Source organism: Limulus polyphemus, unplaced genomic scaffold, assembly GCF_000517525.1.
Source record: "Limulus polyphemus unplaced genomic scaffold, Limulus_polyphemus-2.1.2 Scaffold2526, whole genome shotgun sequence".
NCBI lineage: Eukaryota > Metazoa > Arthropoda > Merostomata > Xiphosura > Limulidae > Limulus > Limulus polyphemus.
Window position 1 is genome coordinate 29,951 of NW_013668136.1, and position 15,713 is coordinate 45,663.

Genomic DNA, 15,713 nt, shown 5'->3' on the forward strand with positions numbered 1-15,713 from the left:
GATGAACAAAGTCTTTGCATGGAAGAGACCTTGCTTATTCACAGAATGACGCCAACTTATAAGTTTCTTTTAGCGTTAGGGAAGCCCACTCACTCAAAAATAGACGTAGATATTTATAATAGAAACACTGTGTAATATGTGTTGTAATACATATAATTATCGTAGAATAGCGTCTCTCTCTCTCCAATATCGGTATTTTGGTCGTATGATGGACCAAAGAGGGTCAGGTTCCAGTTTGTTTACTCGGTTTTGAAATTCGCGCAAAACTACTCGAGGGCTATCTGCACTAGCCGTCCCTAATTCAGCAGTGATAGACTAGAGGGAAGACATCTAGTCAACACCACCAACCGCAAACTTTTGGGCTACTCTTTTACCAACGAGTATTGCATCAGAAGCACAAAATGAACAATGTAAAGGATCTAGCGGTACATAACTTGCATAAGGCTCAACTATACTGCACAAACAAAAATGACGTGTCATATTGTTGCTGTAAAAAAACTAGTGGTACATAACTTGCATAAGGCTCAACTATACAGCGCAAACAAAAAATGACGTGTCATTTTGTTGCTGTAAAGAATCTAGTGGACATAACTTGCATAAGGCTCAACTATACTGCACAAACAAAAAATGACGTGTCATATTGTTGCTGTAAAGAATCTAGTGGCACATAACTTTCATAAGGCTCAACTATACTGCACAAGCAAACAAACAAAAATGGCATGTCATATTGTTGCTGTAAAGAATCTAGCGGTACATAACTTTCATAAGGCTCAACTATACTGCACAAGCAAACAAACAAAAATGGCATGTCATATTGTTGCTGTAAAGAATCTAGCGGTACATAACTTTCATAAGGCTCAACTATACTGCACAAACAAAAAATGACGTGTCATTTTGTTGCTGTAAAGAATCTAGCGGTACATAACTTTCATAAGGCTCAACTATACTGCACAAGCAAAAAATGACGTGTCATATTGTTGCTGTAAAGAATCTAGTGGTACATAACTTGCATAAGGCTCAACTATACTGCACAAACAAAAAATGACGTGTCATTTTGTTGCCGTAAATAATCTAGCGGTACATAACTTGCATAAAGCTCAACTATACTGCACAAACAAAAAAAACAACGTCGTCAATGTGATTTAGGTGCAAAAATAAAGTATATATTTGCTAACCAAAATAAAGTTTTACGCCATATTTTAAAATCTCCCACAAAAATATTTGAATAAATCTTTCCGATACTGTCGCCATAACGATAGACAATGCTAGTTTTACGACTTGAGTTGGCCCAAGTCTTTTCTACTAACTTCTTTTCTTCCTTGATTATAAAGGTCGGCATTGTAAGGATTGTGAGATATTGCACAATGATAAAACCAGTTTTATTTCCTCACTTGTGTAATTTATTTTCTTTGCTGTCCATGTCCGAAATATTATTTTGCATAGTATTTCCGAAACCTGCATTTTGCGGATACTTGTAACTACAGTGCTGTAGTTTATTTTGTAATAGTGTCGAGTGATATTGTCCAATCTTATACCTTTTCAATGCCCCCTGCTACAGTTTAAAAGTATGATGTATAGAATTATCTACAATTTAAGATATGTAACCATTACAGTCAAGAGTTTAATTAACTCGAGTTTTTCTTTATTATTCTCTAGCTCTACATAAGTACTTATCAGGCAACAAAATATGCACTATCACCACACGAGAACAACAGTTTCAAACAATGCCAGCTTTCCTCATTCTAACTAGGCCACTGGTGGAACTTGTTAACCAATTAAGTGTTATGTGGACTTTAATTGAGTTGTTTAAATCTCAGCTCACTCTACTGAGAGGCGAAGAAATTTTGAATATTAAGTTTAAGGAGTATGTTTAATACAAAAAAAAGTAAGATACTGTTAAAACATAAACAGATTAAAACCAATAAACTCTACGTGTCTCGGGACTTCAGCCATCTTTTGGCTAAAATGCTTCAATTTACAGTTACCTCGATATTTAGGTTCATCTCATCAAAATTCACAGCGTACAAATATTACTTATGTAAGCATCACGAACACGTGCTGAACAAATAACTCAATTTTAATCCATTGTTCGGACTTAAATAAAGTTTGGAAGTAGTTTTTAATTTAATCTAAAGGGTGAAAGGTATTTGTTTTGCACGTGTTCATGATGTTTACAACATGGCATTGGTACACTGTCTGTGAATATATGAAGAAGAGAAGACAAATATCAGTATAACTGTGAATTGTTAGAACTTTTTCCTGGCTGGACCCTGCTGAAACGTGTAGATTAAATTAATTAATATATTAATTCTTTTAACAGTGTTGGCATGTGATTTTGTAGCTTTTGTTTAAATTTGTATTGACTCAGTATGAAATTATAATTTAGATTTTACGATAACATTTTTCACGAGATTTAAAAATAAAGCACGTTTAATTTTTGTCCAGAGAAACGTAATATATTTTGACATTTTTACTTTACAAATAGAGTATTTTCGTGACAGTTCCAGCTTCTGTACAATAGACGGCGCAAAAAATTAGTTTCAAATTTTGCTTACAAGTTTTTGTTTTTCAAAAAAAGAAATAAAACAAGGTGCGTATTTATGCAAACAATTGTTTATAGAAATTGTGTATGGTTTACAAAATAAAGTCTACCATGCAGTACGTTTTTCACCACATACGTATATATTATTTAAATAAAGCCTATCATGTTTAACTTAAAGGGGTTAGACAACGAAATGATGAAACTGAGAAAATACAATGCAGTTGACCACTACTTCTATATTTGGTGCCAAATTCACCATGAAATCAAAACTAACTCTATTTAATAAGACCTGATTTTATAACAATCTTTTACTCGGATCCATTGGACATTTAACAAACTCCATTAAAACACTCTGTATTAGAGAAATGTGTGTGCGTGTGAGAGAGATATTAAAACAGATAGCCAACATTATTAATAAAATATTGACAAAAGGTTCTCACTGTCACATTTCTATTACTCCTCTAGAGTGCAACACATATTTGTGTAGTATTCCTTTAGACAAACCTATGATGTTAGCCTTACCCACTAATAAATACATTACGTTTAACTTCTTTGTAGCGAGAACTTTTACTTAGAATACAATGATAAGTGATTAGGGGAAAAAAAAGGCCCAATTAACTCAGATACACGATTTCTACGAGCAGATCATGTATGTAAAACTTCACGTACATTTTTATTCGTTCTTGTAAAACATACATTTAGGCGAAATGAGTCAAAAGGATCTTTGCACCTTCTACGTGCATATAACTCTTCATTGCAACAGGAAGCAAGATTCATAAATAAAGTCCAAGGTAAAAGATTAAGTTGCCAACTCATTCAAGCTATATCCACAACCTACCTTATCTATTATCACCTAAGAAACACAAGCTGCAAAATGGTAAAAAAACTTACGCCACTTTAGAGTATTGCAAGTTTGTTTTGTTGTTAAGTAAAAGCGTATTTAACAATGACTATATAACAAACATATGAAGCCGAAATACTAATTGTTTGATAACAATTTATACCATTACTACTTCCTTTTTTTATATGTACGTAATGATAGGAATTTCCTTGAGTCACATTCAAAATATTTTTATGGTAGTGTTACAATCATTTGCAATTTTCTGTATAAGAAGGGACACAAGTTTTATTTTCAAAACAGGTTACTTATAACAACAATTTGACATCTGTACATGCAGAAAACTAGTGGTATATAAATATTTTATTATAAAATAAATGAATAACGATTTTTACAGAATGGCCTCAAATAATATCCAATAATATAAATGTTAAGAAATTAAAAATCATTTTACTTTCAGCACTAAGAGCTTTCTATATACCCAGTTCCCAAAATATATCTATAAATGAAGTTCCTTTAATTACACAAAATATGAGTAGATGATTTAGTTTGGTTGCTGTTAAGTACAGTTACACACTGTGCTCTGCCCAATATGGGTATCAAAACTCGAATTCTAGTGTCGTAAGCCTTGCCGCGGAGCCGTTGGGGATGAAGAGGGGCAGAAGTATTAGAAACCTCTATTCTCACATCAAATCATGAGCAATTGAAGGCTACTTCATCGTCTCAGTTAGTTGGAGCACAAAATGAGAGATAACAGCTACTTCAACTTCTTCAAATATCCATTATAGGGTACAATGGTCAAAATAATTACATCAACACTTCCACTTTATTTCTTAGGGAGGTAGACTTGGTGTGGTGGTTAGCAAAAAATCAACTGTTCAAACCACAATATATGGTCCACACGTCTAACTATAGCATCATTACAACTGTGACTGTCCATCCTCTGCTATCCAGTTAAGAGTGGCAAGTGATGCCCCCCCCAACCTTAAGTAATATGTTCTAAGTTATGATTGAACCTTACGTTTCTGACTACCCCATTTCGCCTTTGTGTTGCAGAAGTTATCATTTAAGGAAGATACAAAACATTTTGGTGTAGAAATACACATCTTCCTGTAGTGAGTTACGAGAAATAAGTTCTATAAAAAATAAAATAAACTTTCAAGTAAGATTAAAACATACTCAAGCTGGAGTATATGTGATGTTTCTATAACACAATATAATACTGAAATAATTCTTGTGGGCTATAAAAAATAAATCCCATTATATTCCTGCCTCATTGAAAATTCACATACATGCATTCATAAACAAAATATTTTCATGCAAGTGCACATTAAAACAAATTCAAAACATATTGTATCAACTAAGACAAATTAAAGTCTTTCTGGTTAAAAACATTTAACCGCTTATAGGAAACTACTTCTTAGCCTGTGAAAGCCTCCTAGAATTTCTGTTCTCGGTTATTCTAAAATTTCTCTGTAGTCTCTGCAAATGGCTGACTTAGAAGTATAATACTGTTTTAAAATATATATATATATATATATATATATATAGCTTGATAGATGTAGAAGAGTTTAGTTAAAATTTGTCTTCATTCCTTTCTTGTTTCAAAGTTTTGTCTTACTGTTAAATGAACTGATAATTAAGCTATGAGTTTTCACACTCTGTTTCCGAATACAGAAGATAATGTAACTGGAATACATTTTCATCTCTATGTTCTCTATTTCAAAGGCTTTCAAACAAATCTTTACAATTGAAGATATCCACTACTTTCTGGACAGCAAAACAAAAAAAAGTACAAACAACAAGATGGCCCATAAATGCCTTCATTATCTGTTACAACATAGCTTAACAGGGTAATTTCCAAAATCCCTAACTTCAGTAAGTTGAGACCTCTGAGCAAGGTCCATCAGGTAGGCTCTTCCTCGATTGTAGTCTTTTATGGCTTCTTGAGATAACTATGGATAGAGTAATAACCAAACATAAATCACTTTAACTTTTCACACAATTTAAAACTACTAAACTTTTTTTTCCCTATAAAAGTTAATGTTTCCCCCCCCCAGACATTCACATCTCTCTCCCTTTTGCATATTAGATCACACTTTACATGCGATTGTTTAAGCCTGATGACCTAAAGACTAAGTACTGTATTTACAATAAAACATTTAATTTTTTAGTCTTTTATGACTAACTTAATTTGTTGATTACTGCTAACATCGTTTACAATCTCTACTTAAATAAGACTGATTATCCCATGAACCATTAAAAGTTTAGAGCAATCTAATTTTCAATATTTGTATTCCACTTTCAATTATTTTCTATAGTACATTTAACAAAGCCCATTCACGCACACAAACACACATTTATAGTGTACATGCTGTTTCATATCCAAATGCATTGTCATAGAGTATACATTTTTTTCAAGTTTTATCTTTGCATATATAAATGTTATTGTGTACACTTCTGCTATATTACAAGTTTTCACTTTCCAATATTTTTTTCATAAATTATTGGACACAACATGCTTTTCTAACCATTAAAATTGAAGATTTGGAAAACAAAATAACTTAACGGTTAGTTTCACAAAAATTTAGCTATTACTGAACTACTAACAACTTTGGATATAAAACTTCGAAAGAAAAAAAAATGTTATTCATATTTGTTGTTAATGCTTGTAGTATTTAAGTGAAAGCCTTAATTCCCACATAAAAGTAATATACCTTTAGTATTTACTAATCGTTTTAAATACCTTCCTCTCTACAAGCAGCATTGTTTCTTATAAATACTTTTACAGACCAGAATAACCATTTGAATGAAAGAAAGACGTGTGGAACATAAATATTAATTAAAGAATATTTTCTAACTGTTATCTTTATCAGAACAGAATTTTGCCATCAATTAGCTGAATTGTTAACAGTATAACGAAACAACCAAAATAATATTTATTGTTGACCACCATACCCAAGTTCAAGAAAACGATTACTATGGCTTTAAAATTACATTTTAGAATTATAGAAATTGAAAATACATTAGTTTTTGTAAGTGTTTTTAAAAAAGTTTTCTTTTATTTGCAATTACATATCACTTTTTTTGCATTTAAATTTTTTTTAGTGTAATGCAAAACAGGTCAAACCAATTTATGTATGAAAACATGTCTTGCAAATTACTTAAAGCTATAGCTTAAAAATTACTAGATATGCCTATTGATAAATCTGCATACATTTTAAATGTAGGTATGTTTAGAAAATCTGATATCAAATAGCATGGACAAAAACCAGATATCCCAACAAACTAGGAAATGCTTCTGTATTAACAAATAAAATTTAATGGATTAATCTTACATAATTACCTCTTCATCACCTATAACGACACCATGTTTCAGGTTCTGTACATGAAGAACAACATTCTGTCCTCGTCCAATTATATAAGAAGCCTGTAAAGAAAATGGTGAACTAGAGTCAAACATATATCTCATAACTGGGAGAATCCAGTGAAACCTCACATTTACACTACTGAATACAAATAATCTATTGCCATTCCATGTATTAATGATATCTCAGAAGAGATCAGAAAGGTTTTGAGAAATATTAATACTAGAACTGTATTTAAACCAATTAAAGTGTTAAAACAAATACTGTCCCATCTCAAAATGCCTATTAGTATTGTGTCACAAACCCTTGTTATTTTGAAACTCCCCATTTAAATTGCCCAGAATACCAGATGCATAGGTATCATACTTTCCAAACATAAAAAGATACCCCAAATAATGTAATATTTTCACATAAGCAAGCGTAGAACATACTGAACCCAAAATATGTTATGAATTGGGAAGGATGCAAGATTATTTGTCATAAAAAAATTTAATATACCAAATTTTCCTGAACATCATCACACACAATATTAAAACTCAATTGAGATAATGAACATCATTACATCCCAAGATTATACTTATGTTAATTAAAAATGTAAAAACTAAATATTTAATAGTTTTAAACGTATCAAACTTGTTATTTCTGCTACTAGCTGTTTATTTACTCGTTTATCATTATTAAGAAAGAAATAATTTACCTGTGTTTATACCTAGACTTTGTCCAACAATATTAAGATTTTTGAAAATTTACTATAATACAATTTCTTAAAAGTTTCTAATAGTTGCCTGCCTATGTGATGCATACACCAAACCCCACTAACATCTACTTTCTTATCAATTCCCTGAAGAACTTCTTGAAACATTGGGTATACTTATATTCTATCTAATCTGCGTCTATCTAGAGTAGAAATAAAGATGATCGTTTAATTGTACAGATATTGGTCTATAGTTAAATTACTACTCTGCTTGTATTTAAATATCTGCCATGAAACTAGCTTGATCAATATACAGATTAAAATAATGGTATTTGTCCTCAAAATACAAAAGTTTATAATTTCAATGTTGAGTTTTAGTACTATCTAGTGTTAATTATACTGTTAACGTAATGTTGTGTTGTTTAAAACGTAAGAAATACAAGATTGATGAAAATAATGCTCTTATAATTTTTCACTGGAAATATTGAATTTATCTATATTAATATTTTGCTAAACATTTGCCTATTTAAAAACAAAGTACAATCAAAATACTTGAATATATACTTCTTGACTTATAGTAATCAATCACTAATTTCTCTCGTATGCAAGCTTAAGATATACCCCTGCTTAAAACAAGTAATAAAGGCATTTAATAGCAAACTTTTGTCATATATATATATATTTTTTATAAATTCATATTTTACCAGAATCAGCTCTGAAAGACCTCTGCAATTTTCCCCGATGATAAAGGCTGGATTTTTACATTTTTCAATGGCTTCCACCTTTTGGGCTAGCTCGTTACTTGGTTTGCTACAGGTCACACCTTTTCTACTGTAAGAAAGTAACAATAAAGCAAGAGTTGAAATAATAAATAATGATCAAGATTTCCACATGTATTTCAAACTGGAGAATTATTACTAAAGATTAAAGGTGACATTAAATTAAGAATAATATCAGACAGAATGGTAGTAGATCATTATCTTTGAAAACAAACCCTTTTTTTAGGTGTTAATAAAATAAAAAAATAATTATTTTTAATGGATTTCTCACCTTTCTATGGAGGTAGTTATATCATTATTTCGTGTATGGCAAATTTTCCTCTCAAAGCACATACAGATAGCACTAGCAGAGGAACTATTCGTGTAGTATTCCCAACCTACAATACATATAAAAAACACAATTTTGCTTTTTATAATAAAAAACTATATTTTTAGAAATTGAGATGAAGTTTAATTTATATATATTTAAAATGTTATAAATAAATAGACAAAGTATTCCACAAAGGAGAGTTATCAAAGTGCTCACCAAAGTTTGAAATGGTCATGGTGCAGTGTGTTATATATTTATTTATTAATACAATTGAAACATTCACTATACACTACTACAAAAACAAATATGCTCATCGATAGAACTTATTGCTGAAAAAGGAGGACAACTTCAGGTTTAAGAGTAGTCCTTGTGCCATGAAACCAAAAGGTCATTAAAATATACTTAAGAAATAAACAAAAAAAGTAATATTACTCTTTCCAATCAAAGGCTCTACTGTATTTGCTTACACTACCATATTTTGAAGTGAACTTGTGTTATCTTTCATCTTACCAACTATCTATAACTTTTAATTTTAAACTTAAATTTAAGCAACATTTCCTATGTCATCTAATTTGAATTTATGAAGTTAATATTAGAAGCAAAGTCAAAACTAAACTGTTAACTTTTGTTATTTAAGTTATAAAATCAAGCATAATAAATTAATTTAACATTCTCTGCAAAACAACAAATAATATGCATGTCCAATAATTAGAAGAATAATGTTCATAACAAAGTTATTTATACTTGTAATCATTACTTACTTGAACACCATTTCTCTGTTTTGCCTGTAAGTTGCGAGTTGACTTTTATGGTTGGATGATTACTCTGTAGGAAAAAAAAAAACTTTAGTGTAAATTTTGAAAAATTGTGTTGTATAATTTGTATTCAGTAAGTGATATTTAAAATATAAATAAATAAATATTTTGTCGTTCTCTCTCTCACACCCCGTGTGTGTGTGTGTGTGTGTGTGTGTGTGTGTGTGTGTGTGTGTGTGTGTGTGTGTATAATTTTTGCACGTCTTTATATCAACATTACATATTCCTTGGATTTTAAAGTAATTAGTATTAACAAACCCTTTAAACCTAAACAAAATTCCATTATACTATTACTATTATCAACATAGTAACAGGAAACCTTTTATGTTCTAAATACACAGTAGTACTTAATTTTTCTTAACCTCCTAAAACGTTTTATTATTATTATTATTATTATTATTATATTACTTTCTAGCCAACCATAGGAGGAGAGTGAAGATCTTTAGATGGAATTTGGGCCAATCTTTTTTTTACAACACTTTAACCTGTTCTATTTCAAGATTCTGAGTAAGGATGATTACCATGTTTGTTTTGAGTGTTAAGACCCAAGTTTACCATCTTATCTTTATTCTAAAAAGTAAACTTTGTAAACTTAAGACGAAAATGAAATATTTTCAGATTATATAGGTATTTTTAAAGGTCACTAGAGAATAAGATATCATATACAGAACATAAGTAGGTTTGTTAACTAACATAAAAAAAAAGTTGGCAACTTACCAGGCCCTTCCTTCTCAAAGAGTGGAAGCTTCTCTTGAAAAAATTAGTAATTTCTGGGACAGCATTTTCAACAGTCGCAAACACTGGAACATTTTGTTTCTGGACTAAATATTTCAGGAGTTCATGAGCTTCTTTCAGTTCTAATTTTTCACTGTTAAAGAAACTAAGATCAGTTATGCTGTATTGTTCTTATGAAAGGCAGACAAAATTTTGCAGGATACAAAAGGACTTTTATTAATGGCCTTTAATACCCATGTTTATAATTTGCACAAAATACATTATGTTTTAATTATAATGTTCTTCATAAACTAAGGTATACAAAAGGTGTAGTAAAAATAAAACCTCATAAAATTACTAGTGGTTTTGGATCGTGGTAACAAAAAACAAAGTATCTAAATTTAAATTGCACATACTTAAAAAATTAACTCAAGATACTTGAATTTAATTATACAATTAACAGATCAAGGAATAAAAAACTTTTGCTATCTTTCTTAGAATAAAGTTCCAATTTATCTTTTAGTGTTAAAAAAATTTGCTAGAGTATTATATATGAAGTTTTGAAGGAACAAGTGACACATTTCTGTCATGTTTGATTTGTGATTCAGAAATGGAAGATGAAGTATCGTAGAATTACACTGATGACAGTCACAGTTTTGAGCTTTATCTAAGCCAAGGAAGCATAGGGAATGAAAAGTAAGACATTTTTTGTTGAAGCATGGTTCAAATCTGCAAATCTTCAATAGAAACTCTACAAAGAACATTTCAGTTACTCTAGAAAATCTCACCACTACAAGTTCTAACTTACAGAGTATGGTTAAAAATGTGAAATGTTAGAGCTACCACTAGTTCCAAATATGATCATTATGTTCTAAGTAGTTTTGTAACATTCTGAGACAGTGTTTCTACCATCTAGTGCAAGCCTGTTAACTTTTTATGTATTGTTTTTAACAACTTGAAATTAGCTGTATCCCTAAGTAGAAACCAGAAACTATTTTAAGTAAAGCTTCTAAAGACCCCAAATACTAGCCCTATCACCTGGCACAAAATCATTCAGTGCATTTTTTCCAACAATATAAATGTTAGCTCTAGTACCAACATCTGTAACTAAACTTTGGAATAGTGTTTTAAGAACTTGTTTTTAGCCAAAGTGCCCTCTACAAATGTGATAAATTTTGGAAAACTGTTTCTATCAACTTAAAATATTTTCTTATTTCTATGCACATTTTATGTTTGAAATTACTTCTAGTAACTGAATGAAGATGAAATAAGTTCTATCACACAATCCATTTCTGACTTGTGATTTTTTCTTAACTATGTATAATATTAGCTATCTTTTTCAAGAGGCTTCTTGACTTTTGAATCTAACACCAACATGATTTTTATGAATGCAAGTGAACCATGAAGTTTTCATGACTAATGATAGATCTGCGGGTCCTTGTAAATATATAAAAGATAAAACATTATATTAATTAACAAAACCTTCTTGTAATCAGACTAATGTTTAAACATTAAACAGTAAGAGCAATATTTCATGATAAAAGTTATTACAATGTTAGTTTATTGCTTTATTACAAGTATTTATTATAATCACACATGAATCGTGCAATAGAGTAAAAGTACTTACAAGTGTCAAGTTTGGTGACAAAGAACACTAAAGTAATCACATATTTTCATTAAGTAAACTTTCCATTCCTTTTTTCTCTATACATCTGATAACATTTATTTATAGTTAAGATCATTAGAAACAACCAAAATAGCAAGATCAACATAGAAACCATAGTAAAAATATCTTAAAGAGGGTTTACCAAGTGTTCTTAAGAACTGGACTTTTTAGCCACACAAGTCTATAACAGTGGTAGATATTGGAGAAAAAAAAGAACCAAGAAAGTGTAGAAAACCACTATGGATACAAGATTAATAAGAATGATATAATTAGCTTGCTAAAGCTACATGCATAATGAGTACAATTTTGTTTATGAGATTGTAGTCTAAACACCACTTGCAAGAATTGTTATTTCTGTTTTCAGTTACTTACTCATTAGAGATTACTTCTCTGTGTAAGATGGACTGCGTATCTTCTAGGTTCTGAATCACAAGAAACAAGTTCTTTGCACAAGTTCCTAAAAAAACAAAGTTTCAGTTTTATGAATTAAATATTAAAAGAATTATGTTTTTAAAATTCACACAAGTTTTTATCAGTTGTACGTAGTAAAACTATTTTATTCACAACGTTTTGCCAGGTTTACCTGGCATTATCAGGTGTCATACAAGAACTGAAGCTAATCAAGAATATGACGATAGTATTCTACAAGCATAAAGATTGACCAATTGTAAACAATCAAATAATTTATCAATGAACTGTCAAATTTAAGTATAATAAATAAATAAAACATTTAAGCCTGAGCCTAAGTATTGAAATACAATCTATGTACAAAAGAGAAGGGAATTAAGATAGATATAAATGAATGCTTTCGTATTTGTTAAGAATAGGGTTATGTTTTTAATTAATAGGATTCCTTTTATTTTTTGTCTATCAATGTTGAGGATTTTTACCTGTGAAGAATCAAAAGAATTTGATTTTTCGTAGAAACATGTTCAAAAACATGAAATAGAGATTTAAAATGTTCCTGCAAAATGTTGCCTGTTAGTCTTACCAATATAACAGCTTTTTCAATCTGTACATTCAATTGCACATTTCCTGAGGTATCATTATTCATATACTTTTTGGATAGCAGCTGACCCAGCTTCTTTTCAGGTAAAAATGTAAATTTTACTTTAATGTAAATTTTTATACTCTGACTATTTTTAACCAGATTTTTTTTGCCAGCATGAGATAATTTTGGGATGAATGGTGAAATACAGATAACAGGGACATATTCAGAAGAGTAATTTTCTGTGTCAATTTGCAGTTTATCTTCAAAAGAAGCAATTGTTTTATTAACAACAGTGGGAGGGAAATTGTATTGTATACAAAACTGTAATCTACGGTTTTCTTTTTTGAAACAATCAATGTTGGAACTTAAGATACTATTTGTACAGATGTCTCCTTTTAATATAGCTAGCTTTTGGCATTGGTTATGAAGGAAATTACAAGGAAATGTAAAGCCCAGAGTGAGTGTGCTTATGAAATACACATATTTGGAAGTCTGTGTGGAAGTTGAGAAAAGTTTTACTATGTACAACTAATAAAAAGTTGTGTGAAAGCTTCAGTTTGTGAACAAGTTATTTGATGCATTCCATAAAATTAAATATAATATACGCATGGGTAAGTGGATATGCTTAGAATATCATGACTGGTTATATTTATGGGAATGTTGTGATAGAGAATAGTTATCTACACAGACCTATAAGGCCCACAGTCCAATTTTTTCTGACAATACAGCAAAGGTGAAACATACTTGTAGTTTCAAATTGAACTATAGTAAACATACCAAGTGTAGACAATAGTACTGAGTTTCAAAGTCCACAATAAGCTCCATTACAAACAGAGAAATGCACAGAAGTTATAATAACTCTTTGCAACAGCAGTTATAATATAAAGCCAGGTGTCCAGAAATCTGTTACTTTGACACTCATCTTTCTGAGAAAGCATCTTAGTTACAAATTAGCTCTACTTGAGATAGAATATAAAGTGCTAGAAGATCTTTAAGAATTAAAAACCAAAAATATTTAAGAAGTGTAAAAAATAAAATTATGTTTAAATAAGCCATACACATTACAAAGCTGCAAAATATAAGACCAAAACATTTACAGATACTGCAATTCTTCACTAGATATGAGAGATAACTAGTTAATGCAAAACAGAACATTTATTTCTGTTAATCTTACCTGCTAGATAGGCTGTTTCAATCATGGTAGCCACAGAACGAGTTTGGTTGTCAACAACGAAAAGTAAAATCTTGGACATCTGAAAATAAAGGAAAAAAATAAAAAGCATCTGTAAACCACACTCTAACATAATGAGATGTACGTACATAAAAAAATTGTCTACAATCACAATTTTCTTGGGCAAAATGCAAATGCCTAGTTTTAACTAGTCTGAACTTTCATGAGAATACAAAGTTTACTATTATCTAAAAAAAAAAAAACTAACATATAAAGCAACCTTGAATATATGAATTATTTTATTTAACACAAAAAAATATACTAAAACAAAACATAATAACAAAACATTAAACATTTCAAAATACAAGATGAAAGTTCGGGCAATTTTTTGAGTACATACTTCTGAAGTAAATATGAAAAAATAATAACCTTTTTTGCTACATTTTCCTGTTGCAAGAGTTCTGGCCTCCAGTCTTTACGTTGCTGAAATTACAAGTTGTTGTATTACTTACAAGACATTCAAAATAACTATTCACTAATTGTGATTTTACATTAGTTTTAGAGCTAACATACTGATATTTTCATAAATTGTTTAATATTTGATCTAGGATTACTGGGATGGCAGTTATACCTAATACTTAACAGTTAATTAACACAAGTTTTCATCAACTTTCTGTAACTTTTTTTTTCATCATGTGGCACTTTTAATAAACATTTTCACTCAACTGGTTAATTCTTCAAACTGTTCACAAGAATAAACAATCAAATCAGATAGTAAAGATGATATGAAACATTAACAAACTTCTAAAATGTGTGATGTTTTTTCTGAAACTTAAAGATGTATTTAAATACGTTTTGCTACTGCATTATATTGGTTAAAAGTTGCATATGTATGTTAAAGTTTAGTACATGTATTTGTGGACATCTCAAAAAATTACATAAAGATATCAGATGGTATGTCAAATTAGTTAATGCAAAACAATAACGACTTCTTTTAGTAATTCTCTATAATGATAAAAATTTACTGTTGAATAAATAATACAATGTGTTAAATTCATTTTCTAATAACAAGGGCAAAATCTTATCAAATAGATGCCATTTTTTGAAACAGTTTCACCCTCTATCAGGCAGGCAGTAGGGATGACCCAGATTGTTCATCGAAATAGTATTCTAAATATTCCCTCATTAGATCATCAGAACTTTACAATACTATAGTGTTTCCTTTTATAACTACATATATGTAATGATCAAGTCAAGTTCTCTAGATATCATAGCAAAAAATTTGAATTTCTTGTTCTTCTGAGTCTTTTTTATTACATAACTCAAAAACCAAAACAATGGTGTCAACTGAGGTGACAGTTTCAAATGGATTATCCACTTTTATAAGTATTTTTAGCTAGTAGTATTTTTTTAAAAATCATAATTAGTGTAAATAATATTATTATTACCCCTTGAAGTTAACTTTCTTACAGAAATTTGGTGTTCCTCAAAAAAGCTTAAGTACAGGGTGAAACAAGAATTACCAACCAATAATAGATAAACAATAAATATTATAGTTGGAATCTTAATGTATTTAAAATTTAGTTATAAATACAACCTTCCTATGTCTAGTGAAACACTGCATTAAAAACAAACAAGCAACTAAGTAAAGAAAATACTTTTCAAAAAAGGAAGTAAATGTAGGGATGGCTAATATCAATCCTTCAAAAACAATGCTAACAAGATGGCATTTGCATCATCCCTACATAATAGTACAGGCAAGAATGAACATATAGTAATATATATAACTATTCCATCACAAATGAGTTTAATTTATCCTATTTTT

The 15,713-nt window shown here is 29.9% G+C and overlaps 1 protein-coding gene across 1 annotated transcript in view; it reads right to left on the reverse strand.

The window, feature by feature from the left end:
* Positions 1-3,187: 3,187 nt before the first annotated feature.
* The window catches only part of LOC106467203, a 16,424-nt gene continuing 3,898 nt past the window's right edge, over positions 3,188-15,713 (reverse strand). Inside the window, exons 3-11 of the mRNA XM_013927528.2 lie at positions 14,318-14,371; positions 13,892-13,970; positions 12,099-12,183; positions 10,064-10,214; positions 9,293-9,356; positions 8,493-8,598; positions 8,147-8,273; positions 6,727-6,810; positions 3,188-5,335 (exon numbers count right to left, since the gene is read on the reverse strand). Coding sequence (XP_013782982.1) covers positions 5,207-5,335; positions 6,727-6,810; positions 8,147-8,273; positions 8,493-8,598; positions 9,293-9,356; positions 10,064-10,214; positions 12,099-12,183; positions 13,892-13,970 — 825 coding nt within the window. The 5' untranslated portion in view covers positions 14,318-14,371 and the 3' untranslated portion in view covers positions 3,188-5,206. The remainder of the gene's footprint in view (positions 5,336-6,726; positions 6,811-8,146; positions 8,274-8,492; positions 8,599-9,292; positions 9,357-10,063; positions 10,215-12,098; positions 12,184-13,891; positions 13,971-14,317; positions 14,372-15,713) is intronic.